General features: G+C 50.5%; 2 protein-coding genes across 2 annotated transcripts; one reads left to right on the top strand and one right to left on the bottom strand.

Annotated features, from left to right (window-relative positions):
• Positions 1 to 9,968: 9,968 nt before the first annotated feature.
• On the top strand, positions 9,969 to 11,467 carry N0V89_012058 (uncharacterized protein; the record flags this gene model as incomplete). Its single annotated transcript, XM_056220783.1, has 2 exons — positions 9,969 to 9,973; positions 10,471 to 11,467. The coding sequence occupies 2 exons, from the start codon at positions 9,969 to 9,971 to the stop codon at positions 11,465 to 11,467; spliced, it is 1,002 nt and encodes a 333-aa protein (XP_056066086.1).
• Positions 11,468 to 13,334: 1,867 nt separating this feature from the next.
• N0V89_012057 (uncharacterized protein) lies at positions 13,335 to 14,913 on the bottom strand (the record flags this gene model as incomplete). Its single annotated transcript, XM_056220782.1, has 2 exons — positions 13,335 to 13,580; positions 13,633 to 14,913. The coding sequence occupies 2 exons, from the start codon at positions 14,911 to 14,913 to the stop codon at positions 13,335 to 13,337; spliced, it is 1,527 nt and encodes a 508-aa protein (XP_056066085.1).
• Positions 14,914 to 15,884: the final 971 nt, after the last annotated feature.

Genomic DNA, 15,884 nt, shown 5'->3' with positions numbered 1-15,884 from the left:
TGATTGTGAAGGGGGTGAGGGGATTGAGGGTTGTGGATGCGTCTGTTATGGTGAGTTTGAATGCTAGTATATGTGGGGAGAGAGGAGGAGCTGATGCTGTATAGCCCGAGATCCCGGAGTGTCATATGCAGGGACCGGTTTATATTGTTGCTGAGAGGGCGGCGGATATTATTAAGGAAGCGTACGGGTTGTGATGGGTGTAGCGAAGGGAAAGGGGTTTGCGGTACTGTGAGCTTGGTAGCATTGGTCACGCCTAGTCATCGCACAATGTGATTTACAATAATCGGTCTGCCTTCAGGAGCCCGAATGTCGAGAGGGTTCACCTCTCCTTGTGAGCGACTATGGCCTACAGAATGTGAAACAACTCCGTACTCGTGTTGGCTAATCTGGGTGAAAAGGCCGCGCAATAACGTGAATCACCTTGTTTCCGCCAGATCTATGAACAATTTTAGCGTCCTAACATCTCTTTCAACTTTACCTACATTCACCTTTTTTGGTGAAAGAGTGATTTTAGTCGTAAGTAGTAAAATGCAGTGACCACTTCGCGTGGCTCGTGTAGCCCATAGATTCTCCATATGTAAAGTATATAATGACCTCCTCTATCCCTACTTCTGCACCCTCACTTCTGCACTCGAATCAAATCCGAGTCCATTCAACACTACGTCAACTGCAGCCATGGATATATCCACCACAACCATGAATATCGCCACCTCAGTGCTCGAATTTCTCTGGACGATGATCTGGATGGCAGCCTGTGCTGCCTTACACACCTTATTTGCCTTCGAATTCATAATTGATCTGGGCTCATACGACTTTGAATGGATACATCTTTTCATCTTCGGTTTCTCCTCCGCTTGCCTGGGCTACCTCTCCACGATGTTTAGCGTTGTCCCTTACTCCTTCGACGCCGTCATCCTTGCCAAGGGGTTTATCCTTTTCCGCAAGATGGATTCAGAACCACCTTTCTCAATCTCGGCGAAGGTCACGCTTATATCGTACATCCTTGTGCTAGGAAAGTGGGTTGACGTCAAGATCTGGCTACTGGAAATTCCACTTCTCTTCAGGGTCATGGCCTTACTGTTTTGTTGGTGGGAAGCATATCGTTTCGAACACTGTTTTTGCATGTGGCGTCATATCGACTATACCCGCCGATTCGAACAGATGATAGCCCAGAATCCTCGGCCTCGGATGACGAGGGAGCAAGCGATGCAGGAATTGGAAGGCGATGAGTAGGATAGTACCTATGGGTAGAGCATCTGTGAATGGGGCGAGGGTTGGAAGCAATCCCGAATTGGATCGAACAGTCGACGTTTAATTCCTCTAGACATCCCCTCTCAATCGGATGTGGTTATCATTGGAGTTGTCGTGCCTCTGCGGGGCTTCATGGTGATATTCGGCATCCGTTAGCATGCTCATTTCCTATTCATTAGCAAGGCATTAGGTCGTTCACGGTCTCAAAATCAAGTTTTCGCCTGGTTATACGCTCCACGCACGAATTTGTACCGTTATGCTGGGACGTCGGCGCTGTGAATTGTATTTCTTCAAGGCAGCGAAAAGCGTTGTGCGCAGCGCATTCGAGTATGGCCAATGAATTCGCCCCAGATTAAGACTCCTGGTAAGCAAACATATCTTGTAGCATGATGTAGCGCAACATTAGCAGCGATCCACTATACTGTGGGAATCCCGTGCGAGAGCTCGGTAATCGGTCTGCCAAGGGCAGGCTACGGAAAGTTTCCAAACAGCCTAGGAATCCCACTAGCACTAGATGCCCCTGTTTCATGCTATACTATGCGATCTGATTGGTCGCAAATCTGTGCATCACTGTGCGCGACGGTCCTTTGACATGGTCGGAGGCTTAGACATGCCGCATTTCTTTTGAGTACAGGCCAATGTTGTACCCCACAAATGCGTCTCGCACGCATCGGGCATCACCAATACTTCCGCATAGAATCATAGGGTCGTCATAAACGGACTCCAAGAGGCTGTCCGATCTTGGGTGCTTGTCGCGGGCTTTTGAAAAGGCCGTCTGGGGTTTGAGCACTGCGTATAAGAGATCCAGTGGTGCTGTCTACCAGTACAGTACCCATCCAAAGCTATCAGTCCAATCACTTGATTCGATCTTCATTCTTCAGTCTCTCGTTCTAAAAAGTCAAATTCCTAGACACCATAATGTACTTCACCTCGACATTCAGATTGGCCGTGTTGGCAATTGCTGCGACTGCTGTCGCAGCCCCGACTACACCTCTTAATACTCGCGAAGCTGTTTGCGGGACATGGTACGACAACTACCTCGGGCCCGGCAGTGCTGGCGATGTACTCGGTACCGGCCAGTGCCAGCAGATCAAGAAGGCTGGCGAGGGTCCGAATGACCAGTCAAAGTACACATTCAATATCAAGGGTGCTTGCGTTCATTGCGACTTCTACAGGTACGTCATGGAAGATTTGTTTGGTGTGGTTAGCAGTAAAATCGGTAGCCGGAGGCACTCGTACTCGGGACTCGCCCACTGGACGTGAATGGACGGTAACTGACAGCACTACAGTGACGAGAATTGTGGAAGTGTGGTTGGTGGCGTGGGAAACAACCAAGGGCAGGATTGGGACACCGAGTGGACATACGGCTCTGCTAAGAGTTTCAGATGCTAAGTGGTCGATGATTCGGGATGGGTAAGTCACTGAGGCCATATTCTAAGAATACGCCCTTCGGGATTTTAGGAGTGTCTTGAGCATGGAATCGGTAACGCCTGTATGGCCATTCCATCATGTATTAAATTTTGTCTTGCTGATGAATTTGCGCCTTACCGAAGACCCTTTTCGTTGATGTAACAGCACTTCTCAGATACGTACAAAGCAACCTCAGACAGCGAGCATAGTGAGAAAAAAAAAACATCCAGTTATTGCAGTGCGATCCGGCAACGGAAAATTATGATTGAGAGTTGCATAGAGCATCTAAATTAGTATTGACTTCATGGTTCACGTATTCTGGGCCCCTGAATTTATTGACAAGAAGGAACAACAACATGGCGAGACAAAATTTCATCGACTGTGCTATCCCGGACATCGATTTCGAAGGAGCTACCAAGCCTTACATAGAACAACAACCAAGATGTGAGCTATATTACATCTAAAAGAGTCCAACAAGATTTCACCACTGCATCAAACCTCCTAGACATTTCCTCGGCCACCTTCCGGTCAGCAGTTGACGCTCATTCTCCGTTGTAAGATTCAGATGCCAGTTTGCGGCGTGAAGCCCGCTGTGTGAAGCCCGATGTGTCGTATGATGGCTTCCGAAGCTGGGGTATGTGGACCCGCGATGGGACTAGCGGCCTAAGATTACCGCGTGCTGACACTAACCGGGGTGCCGGGCACTACGCCTCACCACTCACTTCTATTGCCACTGCCACCTACATTCTCCTTGCCTGCACTACATTCCCTTATTCATGTCTCCATGAAGATCTACTACTCTTTGCGCAATGGGGCTCTCATCTTTATTCAGTCGCAAAAAGCGGGACAAGCCACCCAAACCGCCCAGCAATGCGGAAATGGATGTGAGATTCCAGAAATGGTTTAAAAATACCAGTATTGGTATGTATATTCACGTCTGCAAGCATCTGAGCTTAACGTTAACATGTAACCAGACGATATTCGCAGTCTGTTCCTCGCAAACCTACTGGAAGGTAACGAAGTCAACCGAGCTCTCCTTCAAAAAGGTGAGCTTGAGCACTTCAATAGGCTTGCAACAGAGCTCGAAACGACCGCAGATGGTCACATACAAATAGATTCATTCCTACATCTCCTAAAGCAAGCTCATAGCGAGAAGGCGCTGGTTTTACAATCAGCAGGCTTCTTCGTCCAAGCTCTCGTCCTATCTCACGCGCATTTTCCATTCTCCGAGCCCGTACCTCTTACGAAGGACAACCTGCTCCAAGCCCTGTTACTTCTTAGATTGCAATGCGATAATTATTGGGAGCAACGTACGTGCATTAACCGCGACGACACTATCCGCATACGGCCTGAAAAACGACGCCTGGGCTTCGTATTTGCGCCGCTATAGCACTTCCACCATACCGGATATCAACGCGTGATGATATCACAGACGTTTTATGCAGACTCAACTACCCAATGGGCCACTGGATCAAGCCGAAAGACGAGCCTATTCGTAAGCTTGTTCGCGACCTAGAGCCATTGGCTGAACGACTGCAACCTGAGGATGACGGTCCTGTACCAGAACCTATGCACGTGCGCTCTTTGCAGCCTCTCGTCGACCTTGTTGCTGCCTTTACATCTCCATGGGAAGAACACATACCTAATGTAGGATTTGGAAACAAACAGGTTGTAAGCGTGAAGGAATTTGTGCGCTGGGCGAAGAGGGTATGTAACGCAGCTAGCGTAAGTGAACCTAACCCAAGCTTACATCGAATAGGTCCGGTTGCTCGTTTCTCTTCATCTAGTCTTCGACATCTTTTTCAATGATCCCAGAGTCTGATTGAGTGTAGGATGGAGCGGCATCCGGCTATGACCACAATACGCAAACCGGTCCCTTGATATGTACTACTTCACTATGGGTACGAGCACTTCCAGCATGCCCATGCAAACTGCGCATCCTTGAACATGGCTCACGGTCCAAAACCACTTCACTGATCTAGTCTGTGCCTGCAATGGTATCCAGTGCTAGTTTGCGAAGGAACTTGAGACCATTCCTACTATTGGCCACAAACACCATTGTGTCGCAAGCTGCTTGACGTGCGCAAGGACAACGCCAGCAAAGCGCGTCCCCTCTGCTCTAGTAAACCTTGTGGTAGCAGATTCTGAATCTGAAAACTCATTGGATCGATGATCTGTGGGACTTCATCTACTTTGGATGTTATCAGCAGGCAATTTAAGTGGTGTCGGTGTGCGTTCCCCTCAACTGCCGAGCGTTAAATGGCGGAACACGGGCATGTGGAACTTCGCCGTCCTTTATTTAGCAACGGAACGATCTTGTCCATGAAGATTGCCTCCCGTGCCCGTCTCTCCGAGTGTCATCTTCAACATGCATTTCCTGTTCGGACTTATGCTGGCGGCAACCGCCCAAGCACACTGTAAAGATTCATACCGCCTAGAAACTGTGGAAAAGCTCACTTTGCGCAGACCGCTTCTCCAAGCTTGTCATAAACGGCACGCCTGAAGCCGAAGAATGGACCGCCGTCCGCCAGACAAAGAACTATCAAGACAACCACGGCGTGACAAGCGTTAGCAGCGCCGACATGCGCTGCTATCAGAACAAAGCTGGTACTGCCACCGCGACTATCGCAGCAGGCGAGACGCTCGGTTTCGTCGCCAATGCGATGGTGTCTCACTTTGGACCTGTGCAATTCTATCTCGCGAAAGTTCCCGACAGTGCGAACATCAACACGTGGGAGGCATCCGGAAACGTATGGTTCAAAGTCGGTTCCATCAGCGCTGTGCAGGGAAGTGGACCCCTGACCAGCGATGAAAAGACGTGGCCAGCGTACAGTACGTCATGCCGAATCAAGTCCCGGGCTATACACATGTCACTAATGACTCGCACGCAGAGAAGACCGTGGTTGATTTTCAAATTCCGAAGAACGTCCCAAGCGGGAAGTATCTTGTCCGCGTGGAGAGCATAGCGTTGCACCAAGCGCAGGCAGTCGGCGGCGCCCAAATGTACCTCAGTTGTGCACAAGTAGAGGTCACCAACGGCGGATCGGGTTCGCCTGGGCCGCTTGTCGCGTTTCCGGGCGCGTATAGTGCGAACGACCCTGGTCTACTGTGGTCCTACTACCCGGTTGCAACAAGCTACAAGGCGCCTGGGCCAGCTATTTGGACTGGGTGAGCGCATTTGTCGACCTGAAACGTTCATATCGTTAGTAGCGCTTTATACTTAGAGTTGGAAGTATTTTTATTGCCGAGCGACCCGGTTCGTCTTTGTCCCATTCTGCATTCCTCGCGCGCTTAAGGTTAGAGTCGTGTGCCGAGACTGCACCCATCCTCGTGTGACGCCGCGCGGCGAACTGTGGAATGCAAGCGCTGTAATGCCGAAAACGGTAACTTGAATGGTCAATGAAAGTACTTCTGTAGAAAAGTATGAGACTGTCTCAGGATCTTCGCGGTATTGACTTCACTGTTCATTCTTGCTCCGAAAAGATGTTTCTGAAATTACCCGCTGTGCTCGCGTGTCTGGTTCTACCGGTCTTCCAAACGCTCGTATCTGCCGACTCACCCAACCGCCAAGCCGTTCGCGCTTGCGGTATGATACTGCGAGATCTACCAGAAGATCTCGCCAGTTCGTTCTGTTCGTCCTACGCTTGGATAACAGACGTAACATCGACATGCACGGAGACAAAAACCAAAAGCATCACAATTCCCGGTGGTAAATCTTGCTCTGCGGCAGGCACTGCGCATGCAAGTGGCTCGTATGTCCAGAGGTCGTTCTGCTTGTGCGTTAGCTAACACATGGACAGAAAACCTGCTAGCCCAAGCTCTGCACTCGAGCCGCAACCAGGATCAGTTTGGACCGCACCGACTTCTACTCGGTCCAGTGTATTTCCAACCAGTACAGAGACCAGCTCAACCTGCAATGCTGTATGCACCGTCACTGCCAGCGGCGCTGTGGTATCCTTTATAACCGAGACAGCTGTGATGTAAGTCACCCCTAATCCAAGAACACTTTCAGGCAGCTGACCCATTGAAGTACTTCAACAGTCCAAGTGCCGAAGAGGCAGAAGCGTATACCAGCCGCGTTCTGCCCTGAAGTCGGTGTGCCATGCGTGATGGCTGGCATGGATTCGGGGGCCATCAGTGAAGGCTGTCTCAGTTTTGTGACGCCGCATGTGGCGCATACCAAAACGAAGACCGTGAAGACTACTTCGACTATCACTGCCGGAGCGACGTGCGAGCCAGAGCATCAGTAAAGTGGTCGAGCGCATTCTGTATTTAGAGTAGTCGAGCTCGGTATCGTAATCAAAGACAGCTTTCAAACAATCTTAGTATACGTGAGTCTGATTGTGCAACAGTCCCCGAGCCAGATCATGAAATGTATATGGACGCAGAAGAGTTCCAAACGCCAGGCATTCAGAAGTCACGCTAACCAAAATGTGGGGTCGCGTACCTTCCAGCGTCATTTGATTGGATAGAATAGCCGCTCTCATTTTACACCTCAAGATCGACTCCAATCTCTGCGCTTCGGTCTTCGCGATTCCATCTTGTCGCTGCACTCAGCATTGGTGCTGATGTGCACCGATCTAATGCTCTGCCTACATGATTCTCACACATCTGTCCCGACATCTACTCTCACACTGGCAGTGAACTTGCGAGAGCACATTCGTACATGATCTGACATGCAAGATGTCGCGTGCCTACTTCGGCAGGCGTTTCATATTCTTCCAAAGGATGCTAATGATGGACAATCTGCATCTTGCGACAGAATAATGACTTTTTGGGGCTGAGACTCGAGCAAGCTACATACCATAGGTAGTTTTGGACTGAAAGAAAAAACGCACGTTGATTCGCCAGCTTAACCGAACGCACGTGACATACCTCTAAAGGGAGAGAGCCCTAATAACCGTGCCTCTGCGCTCATCTTGCTAAAGTATATTATATATCTTCACGGTCGCGCTCATGTGAAACCTGTACCCTTTTCACATCTGTTGGGCTTCTGCATGTACAGACAATCATGCCATCCGATTTCTCGGTAGTCATCTGCCATGGCTACTTTCACACTCCAGAACCCTACCAACCTCTCATCGAAGCCTTCAAGTCTCACCAAATCGATGCATATTGCCCACAGCTTGCGACTTCAGACCTGTCCAAACTCAATGTGGGCGATATGATGCGTCCGAATTTCGAACTTGGGCCATCAGCAAGCGGATATCCTACGGGAGACGACGATGTGAATATCCTTCTAGATCTATTGAGGCGACTAGTTCAGAAGGAAGGCAAGAGCATTCTGCTTGTCGCTCATTCGGCAGGTGGCTGGTCTGCGACGCAAGCCGCGATTCCGGAGTTGCAAGCGAAGGCAAGATCGGCGGAGGGACTGAGTGGAGGTATCATTGGAATTTTCTACTATGGAGCTTTCATAATCCCCGTGGGAGAGTCTATCAACAGTTTCTTCCAGCCAAAAGATACACCGCCCGTTGTGCCGGCGTGGATGAAATATCACGTAAGATTTCCACTTCCACGCGACTCATGCTAGCGCTGACCTGTTGCGTGTCTTAGGCTCATGGCCCCCAAGGGCTAGGTACATTAGTATCGCCAGAGAAACACATGTTCAATGACCTCGCTCCTGAAGAAGCCGCGAGGTGGGCAGAGACTCTCACTGCGTCCCCGAACGGCATCACAAAGCTCACCAACGATGCATACTCAGCGCTGCCCTGTGCTTATCTTGTATTGGAAGGGGATCAGACGCTTGCAAAAGAGTATCAAGAGGGGATGCTCATGCTCCAAGCGAGCAAGACGGGGGACTTCAAGGGGTATCGGTGTCCGGCGGGGCATAGCGCCCATTTGAGCTGGACCAACGGACTGGTTGAGAACGTGCAGGCATTTGTAGGACAGCTCTAAGACTCTTCTCAAGGTACCACGTGCAAGAGCCTTAGCTCCACTAGCATCTCTTCAGTGTCTATATTAGTCTACTTATTTGCTCAAAAGGCGTGTTCTTTCGCAAAGCATTCGATAGTCTCATGATCTTCTGATATTTTCCACGAGCTTTAGTGAATTGTATCTTAAAGTCCCTCGCAACCAACCGAAGGCTATAATTGCAGCAAATACCTTAATGCATGGCCTTTTTAGATGTATTGCTAGAAAGCGGTGAATCACAGGTGAAGCGGGTGCTGAGCGCAGGAAATACATCGTGGTCGATGGGTTGCCAAACGGTTCCAAGAGGAAAGTCGGAGTGCTAGACCTTGGGACAGACCAGAAGAATTATGGGCATCGAATGCCAGGAGACCTAATGAGAAGGCTGGAGAAGCAAGTGAGTATCATAACCTGTTACACCTGCACAGCATTCTTCTCTGTGCAAAAAGTTTTACATGACCTCGGGGTGGTCAGACCCATGCTAACATCGACGAACAAGCCACTTTTACTTATCATTATTACTCGGTTATCTGGAAGATTGTCAAAGCGGAGGAATTGATGCAGTGAGAGTTGCATCGCCATCGCTGTGTGACAAATGGCAGAGGCGCATGTCTACCTAGGTACCTAGGTATCCTCGACAGCTGCATAGCAGCCAAAAGCGATCTGTAATTGGCTCCGAGGCACCGGGTCCATACCCCAGAGTGGACCTGGAACGACCGATCCGCATTCGTTATATCGGCCGACCACAATGGGCGGTTCTCAAAGCCCCGTGGGGACCCCACATTGATGTTCTCATCAACGCCTCTTACGTCGGCCGAAGTTACCGTACGCGAGTCAGGCTTGACACGCGCAACCAATCGCGAACTTCTCTGGGACATTGACGCGATACTCGCGATGCCGTTTACGCTGCGTCTCTCCGAACGCCATCCGCATACAGTCTACCATCAAGGTTCGGCATGCTGTATGCTTGACCGCTGCCGCCACCCCTCACGGAAAATGACAACCCAGCTGTACTAGGGCAGGATTTTCAGCGAAGAGACGTCCCTCGTCCAGTTGCCGAGGCCAAACAATGATCGAATATAAGTCCGCGCGACTGTGCGCGTTGATGTTTGGTCCCAGCTTCTGCGCTCGCGTCGTGGAAATGTGGAATCTCATCGTGGGTCTGCTTTACCTGACAACAATTGTGTCACCATCGACGGTTAGGAATTCACCTACGGCTCGTGTAAAGAATGGTACTCTAGAAGGAGTCTACGCGAAGACATATAACCAGGAATACTTTCTAGGAATACCTTATGCTCAGCCGCCCGTTAATGATCTCCGGTTTCGGCAAGCCAGGTCGCTGAACACAAGCTGGAGCGACGTGAGAGAGGCGAAGGAATTCTCAAAGCTTTGTGTCGGCTATGGTGTATGTTTTGTCCCCTACATTCTGTACAGTTACTATGGCTAAGATTCCAGCTTGACCAAACCTTCTACGAAACGTCTGAAGATTGCCTTTGCCTGAACGTCGTACGACCGGCTGGGTACAAGGGCAAAAAGCTTCCTGTGGGCTTTTGGATTCATGGTGGTGGCTTCCAGAATGGCGGGGGGCCAGACCAGCGATATAATGCTTCTTTTATTGTCGACCAGTCTGTCGCGATAGGGAAACCTATCATAGCTGTGTCCATCAACTACCGACTCAGTCTGTGGGGTTTTGCTAGCTCGAATGAGCTTGCCCAAGATGGATCGCTGAACATCGGTCTTAGAGACCAGCGACTTGCCCTGCATTGGGTTCAAGAGAATATCGGGGCCTTTGGAGGTGATCCAAAGAAGGTAACGATTTGGGGAGAGTCTGCTGGGGCCGCTAGCGTTGGCATCCAAGTAAGCTGGCTGAATGTTGGGCAAGTGAGAAGTTCACTGACAAAGACAGCTTACCGCTTATGGTGGTCGCGACGACCATATCTACCGCGCCGCAATCATGCAATCCGGCGGTCCAATTCTCTATGGCGCTCAAGGCGGTGCAAACAAGACCCAAGCGGCTTTCGACCAGATCGTCTCTCAAGTTGGATGCGCCTCGTCTACTGACCGCCTCGAGTGCCTGCGAGCGGTTCCATTCAGCTCACTGAATGCGACCATGAACGGGAACCTCTCATCAACAGCTGGGTTTGGAGTAGTGACAGACGGTGACTTCGTTCAAGATTACGGCAGTGCACAACTCGGCCGCGGGCAGTTTACTAAAGTACCCATCATAATTGGCGCCAATAGCGATGAGGGCGCCTCTTTCGGCACGTATGGAATCAATACAACTGATCAGTTCGAGGCCAGCCTGTCCGCTCTTCCCGAATCTTACAGGAAGGATTTACTGAAGGCTTATCCCGACGACTTGCGCGTTAACGTCATCCAAAGCCTCGGAGCCCAGCGACCAGCACCTCAATTTGGATATCAGTTCCGACGCGTCGCGACGTACAGTGGTGACTACGTGTTTATCGCACCGGCAAGAAAGACTGCCCATACCTGGGCCTCTCACGGGCTGCTTACTTACAAATTCCGCTTCAACGCCGATCAGAAAGTGTTCGCTCCTGAACTGCGCGTCAGCCACTTCAAAGAGATCCCGTTCGTGTTCCGAAACATCGAAGGCGTGGGATCTAGGCCTGATATCAAGCCGTTCACAGGGTTAGGACAGAACTACATTGACCTGGCGTACTTCATGAGCTCAACCTGGGCCAGCTTCATATATGACCTAGACCCAAATACTTGGGAGGGGAGAAGCAAGAAGATTCCGCGATGGCCGAAATATAATGTTCGCGACCCACAGGATTTTGTGTTCGAGGCGAACGTGACGAGTCATGCTGAGAGAGATACTTATAGGAAGGAAGGGATGGATTTGATCAACAAGAACGCTGTTGAAGTCTATTCGAGGTAATGCAGTTCGTGATATAATACGAGTCCGGCGCTACACAGCTTATAAGCGTAACGTATTCAACGTCTTAATCCGTCAGTATAGACTCGGAAGCCCACGTACTTCTTTGATCAACCGAAGAGTCTGTGATAATTCACAAGAAATTGTAGCGCAGGATAGGCCATTTATGGGAATCGGTACCTTCATTCCGAGAACAGCGCACCGTCAACGCGATCTCTAAATCAGAATGCGCACTTGTACTCGTCTCTTGGTATATTTTGCTGTGGCTACCCAAATTTACCTTCGCCGTGTGCATATCACAATGCTTCTTACGCTGATCAAAACTGCGAATTAGCTGGTATTTTTCCGTGGCATATCGGATCTGCTCTAAACGAGCAGATACCACTCATTCCAAAGAAATGCGCCATTCCAGAACAACAGACTCCCCAAGATTCGAGAAGCTTTCCCACGATGCAATTACCTACCGCCGTCACTTCTCGCGCGGGAACAAACCTTCGTACCGGTGATCGCACATGTCAGAGCAGTTAATTCCGCTCCCGGTACGCCTCTGATACTCTCATGTCGACTTTTGTCTCGGATAAATTCGGGAAATGGAGCAGCATCTCCCGAGAGCTAGTGGTGCGGTCAGACAAAAAGTGAGTATGCGGGACATAGACATCCGAGACTATGTGGCGACCCGATGGTATGGCTACTGGAAGTTGGCGAAACGGGAAGGTAGGTTATTTCCGGCTTATCGCGCCCGATTAAGACACAGATGACGATGGAAAGAGTACAATGAGAGTGATTGAGGTCAACGGAGATCTCTTGATGCTGGTCCATGTATATCTCTGAGCAAGGGTTGTATCTCGAACCTCTCTCTGTTCGATGTCCTCCAAGTCCTCCTATCAGCCACCATCCCTTGTACCCTCCCCACCACCCCTTCGGATCCCAATAATCCGCCCACGCACATGGAGCATACATCAAGTCGCAAAGCAATGCAGACCTACTCCTCCCACGCAGACCCATTGCACCGGAAGACTTGGCCAAAGATACCTAGGTACCTTATCGCAACTCGTCGCCACTCCCAAAGCACACAACCAAAACGGTCAAGACTCTTGGGCCCCCACCGTCCAAACGGCCTTCCTCTTGACGAGAATAGTACATATGATCGACATGAAACCGTTACGGAAGGGTAGGTGCGGTCGGAGACTCCGTTCCGGGTGTTTGATCCCTCCCCTCCTCGCGCTTCCAGTCTGTCCCCCCAAGTGATAACGCAAGACAGATTCCTGTCTAACGTCGCAATGCCACCTAAGCACTGTTGTCGCGACGTTGGCAAGCCTGCCCGCTCCCGATGCTCGATCCCTTCCGTCGCGCTTGCGGAACTCTGTAATTCCCCCAAGAGATTCTGATAGTATAGTATCGCGATCTCACCTAAGCACTGTCATCGTGATTCTGGCAATCTAGATATGCACGCAACCATGAGGGGGGCAATCCGCATGTGACATATATTGAAACTTGAGCTATCTAAATTACGTGGTATCAAAAAATCTAGAATCTATAAGCCGGGTAATGCAAAGTTGCCCTTCCCCCAAGCGCCATCGCTATGCAATTACAAAAACGGAAATACAGGATGGGAATGAATGCAGATATGAGCGGATCATCTTTTGCTTGTACGATACATTGGCCAAAGCATCGTTGGAAGACTGATGCTAGAACGTACAGGAAAAGGGCGGAGAAGTGAAGTGAGCGAGGAGATGGCGCGTAGAACGAGCGTAGTGTTGAATGGTAAAGAAATCTTGTGATGAATCTTCTTTGGAGAGCCGTTGTGTGGTTAAGTTCTATGTTGACGTATGTCGCGCTGGTAGTGCGCGCGCTTGGCTGGTCTTCGGATCTAGTCCTCGACGTCCTCATCGCGGCCGGGGTACATGATGTCCTGAACCACGACCGCTCGTATATTGGAATAGAGCACAAAGGCCCACATGCAGAGGATGGCAATCGTCAAGCCGTTCGCAACGTACAGTATGACCTCGTCTTTTAAGCTGTTGCCGATGTTGATGGTTGCAATGATGAAGCCGGAGTTCGGGAACACCATGGCCCACCAGCCGAGATGGAAGTATTCAGGACGTGAATGGAGAACCTAGTAGACTTATCAGTGAATGTTTTCGCAGAACAAAGATAACATGACTCACGGCGATCAAAGCAATCATGAAGAACCACATAGCCAGTACCCACAGGAAGAGTGCCGATACCAAAGCCAACGTCCGTAGCACTTTCGTATCGATCAGCCCGTCTCCCTGCAGATCGAAGTCATCGTCGAGGGCATTAGCCATGCCAATGAAAGCCAATGCCGTGAAAGAAGGTGGCCCAACGCCAATGAACATGGCACCTCTGTGCTCCCGGTTGGGGTAGCCGACTTGCATCAAACGGCCGATGTAATGCGCGTACATGATGACGCTCATTGTGAACCCCAAGCCTTGACAGCCCAAGCCAGCGGCGATAATTGGCATTCGTGAGCCGACCGGTTGATCTTTCGCAATGACAGCCGCAATGGTGCCACCAAGCATGATAGGGAAGATGGGAAGCAGCCAGGATGGCATGAACTTTGTGAGCAGGTACGTGTGCTTCGCAAACAGGAATGAGTACTGGAAGACAGCGAGGCAGAACGTCATAAAGACATACACCCAGAAAGCGATAGCCATGCTGGTGACAATCCATCCTCGCATCGGATGGTCTGCCTCATATGATTCGACGACGTACTTCTGCGTGCCAGTGATAATCGTTGCGATGGATAGGAAGAATGGACCCAAGAAGAGTGCCTCCCGCTCGTGGGTGACAGATTCCTTGAATGTACCTGGGAACTTGGTGAATCGAAGGACCATGCAAGCACCTAGGATCGCGAAGAAGATCAGATTGGTGATGTAGAAGATGGCACCGATAGTGATCAGGCCCGGGAAGCGATGCGGTTGAACAGCGATAAGTGTTGAGATACCGCCAGTAGCCATCGTCAACGTGTACCATGCCCACGTGAAGTGCTTCAGTCGCGGACCGAACGCCATCCACGGCTGGTTGGGGTCTTTCTTGTGAGGATCGTGAGGTTCTGCTGCTGGCTTCTCCTTCTCGAGGTCAATCGAATCTCGTGGTGTCTCATTAGGAGTAGGCTGTACTGAGCGCTCGGTCACGTATGTCGGGTTTTTGTAAGGGTCTTTGCCTTTCACATCTTCTGGGTAACCGGTGCCGTTGACTGGTCTTTGGAAATAGTCTTGCTGTGGGTTGGGACCGAAGTTCTGGAAGTTCGAATTTTGATCCATAGGGTATGGGCCTCCAGGCGTCTGCACCCATGTGTTCGTTCGTGTGGTTTGACCTGAGAGGTTTCGACCGTGGTTAGGACCGGAGTCGGAGCTGATAATATTAGGGTTGAAGTTGCTGCTACTTTCGAATGAAAGATCGGCTGGTTGATATCGAGGATCCATTGCTGGAAGCCGGAAGGTGTCCTGCACCGAAGCGAAAGGAGCAAGAACGCCGGTAATAAAGAAAGAGAAAGGAGTAGGGAAATGAAAATTAGTTCAGCGCCGGGCCGTTGGGAAGGGAATGGGCAAGCACAACAGCGGGGGGCGAAGTACTGATAGACAAGAAGCCCAAGCTATAAAGCACGGTTCGACCCATCCGACCCATTCAACCCTCCTCCACGCCGTTTCACAGCGGGCATCGATTGGCGCTTCTGTCTGGAATAGTGTTTACTGTGTAGTGGAGCGCCTGGGCAACAACCCGTTGTAGGGGTGGAATGGAATCTCCTCTGCCTTGGCGGAGGTGAGGTGTTACTTGGACGCTGGTCTTCGTACCCACTGCGAAGCTTCAGATCAGGGCTTGTATCAGAATGCATGTGAAAAGTGCCATAGCGTTTTTGTCGTGGGCGCTTCTAACGAGCAAACGTGGTTTAGGGCGGCTCCGCTCCGTGGCTGCCAAGGCGTTTTGACGTCGGGTCCCTAGGTACGTGGGTAAGCACACCGTGGATATCACATTCGTTATGAGCTTCATTGTTGCGAAAAGGGAAATGATGTCCGTCGCTATTTTAACTGTGCTCCTATACCAAGCTGTGCAACAGTGTCGATTCAAATACCATGGTATCCGCCCTTTGTTAGTCTCCTGGTGATACCTCAAAATCAGAGACGATCCACGGGATGACGTGAATTCTGACGAGTTGTGCGATGCACAAGATGGTGTCACTTCGGCATATAATTCGTGGATAAGAAATTGACCGGCCGGCGACGCGTCGAGAAACGTTTTTGGTGTGCCGCAGGGGAAGCGGGAGGGTTGTGTGCGCCAGGGTTCATCCCTCTGTAAAACATGGCACTCTGTCGGAGTCTGCGCGTCTTCGCCGCATTTTCGTCGTGAACATAGTCCGAAATGACCCGATAGCAAATCTAGGCCAACGTGGGTCTAA

This window comes from Didymosphaeria variabile (genome assembly GCF_027946475.1).
Source record: "Didymosphaeria variabile strain IMI 356815 chromosome Unknown scaffold_9, whole genome shotgun sequence".
In the NCBI taxonomy this organism is placed as follows: Eukaryota; Fungi; Ascomycota; class Dothideomycetes; order Pleosporales; family Didymosphaeriaceae; genus Didymosphaeria; species Didymosphaeria variabile.
The sequence above is the reverse complement of the archived record's forward strand: the minus strand, read 5'-3'. Positions and strand labels throughout refer to the sequence as shown.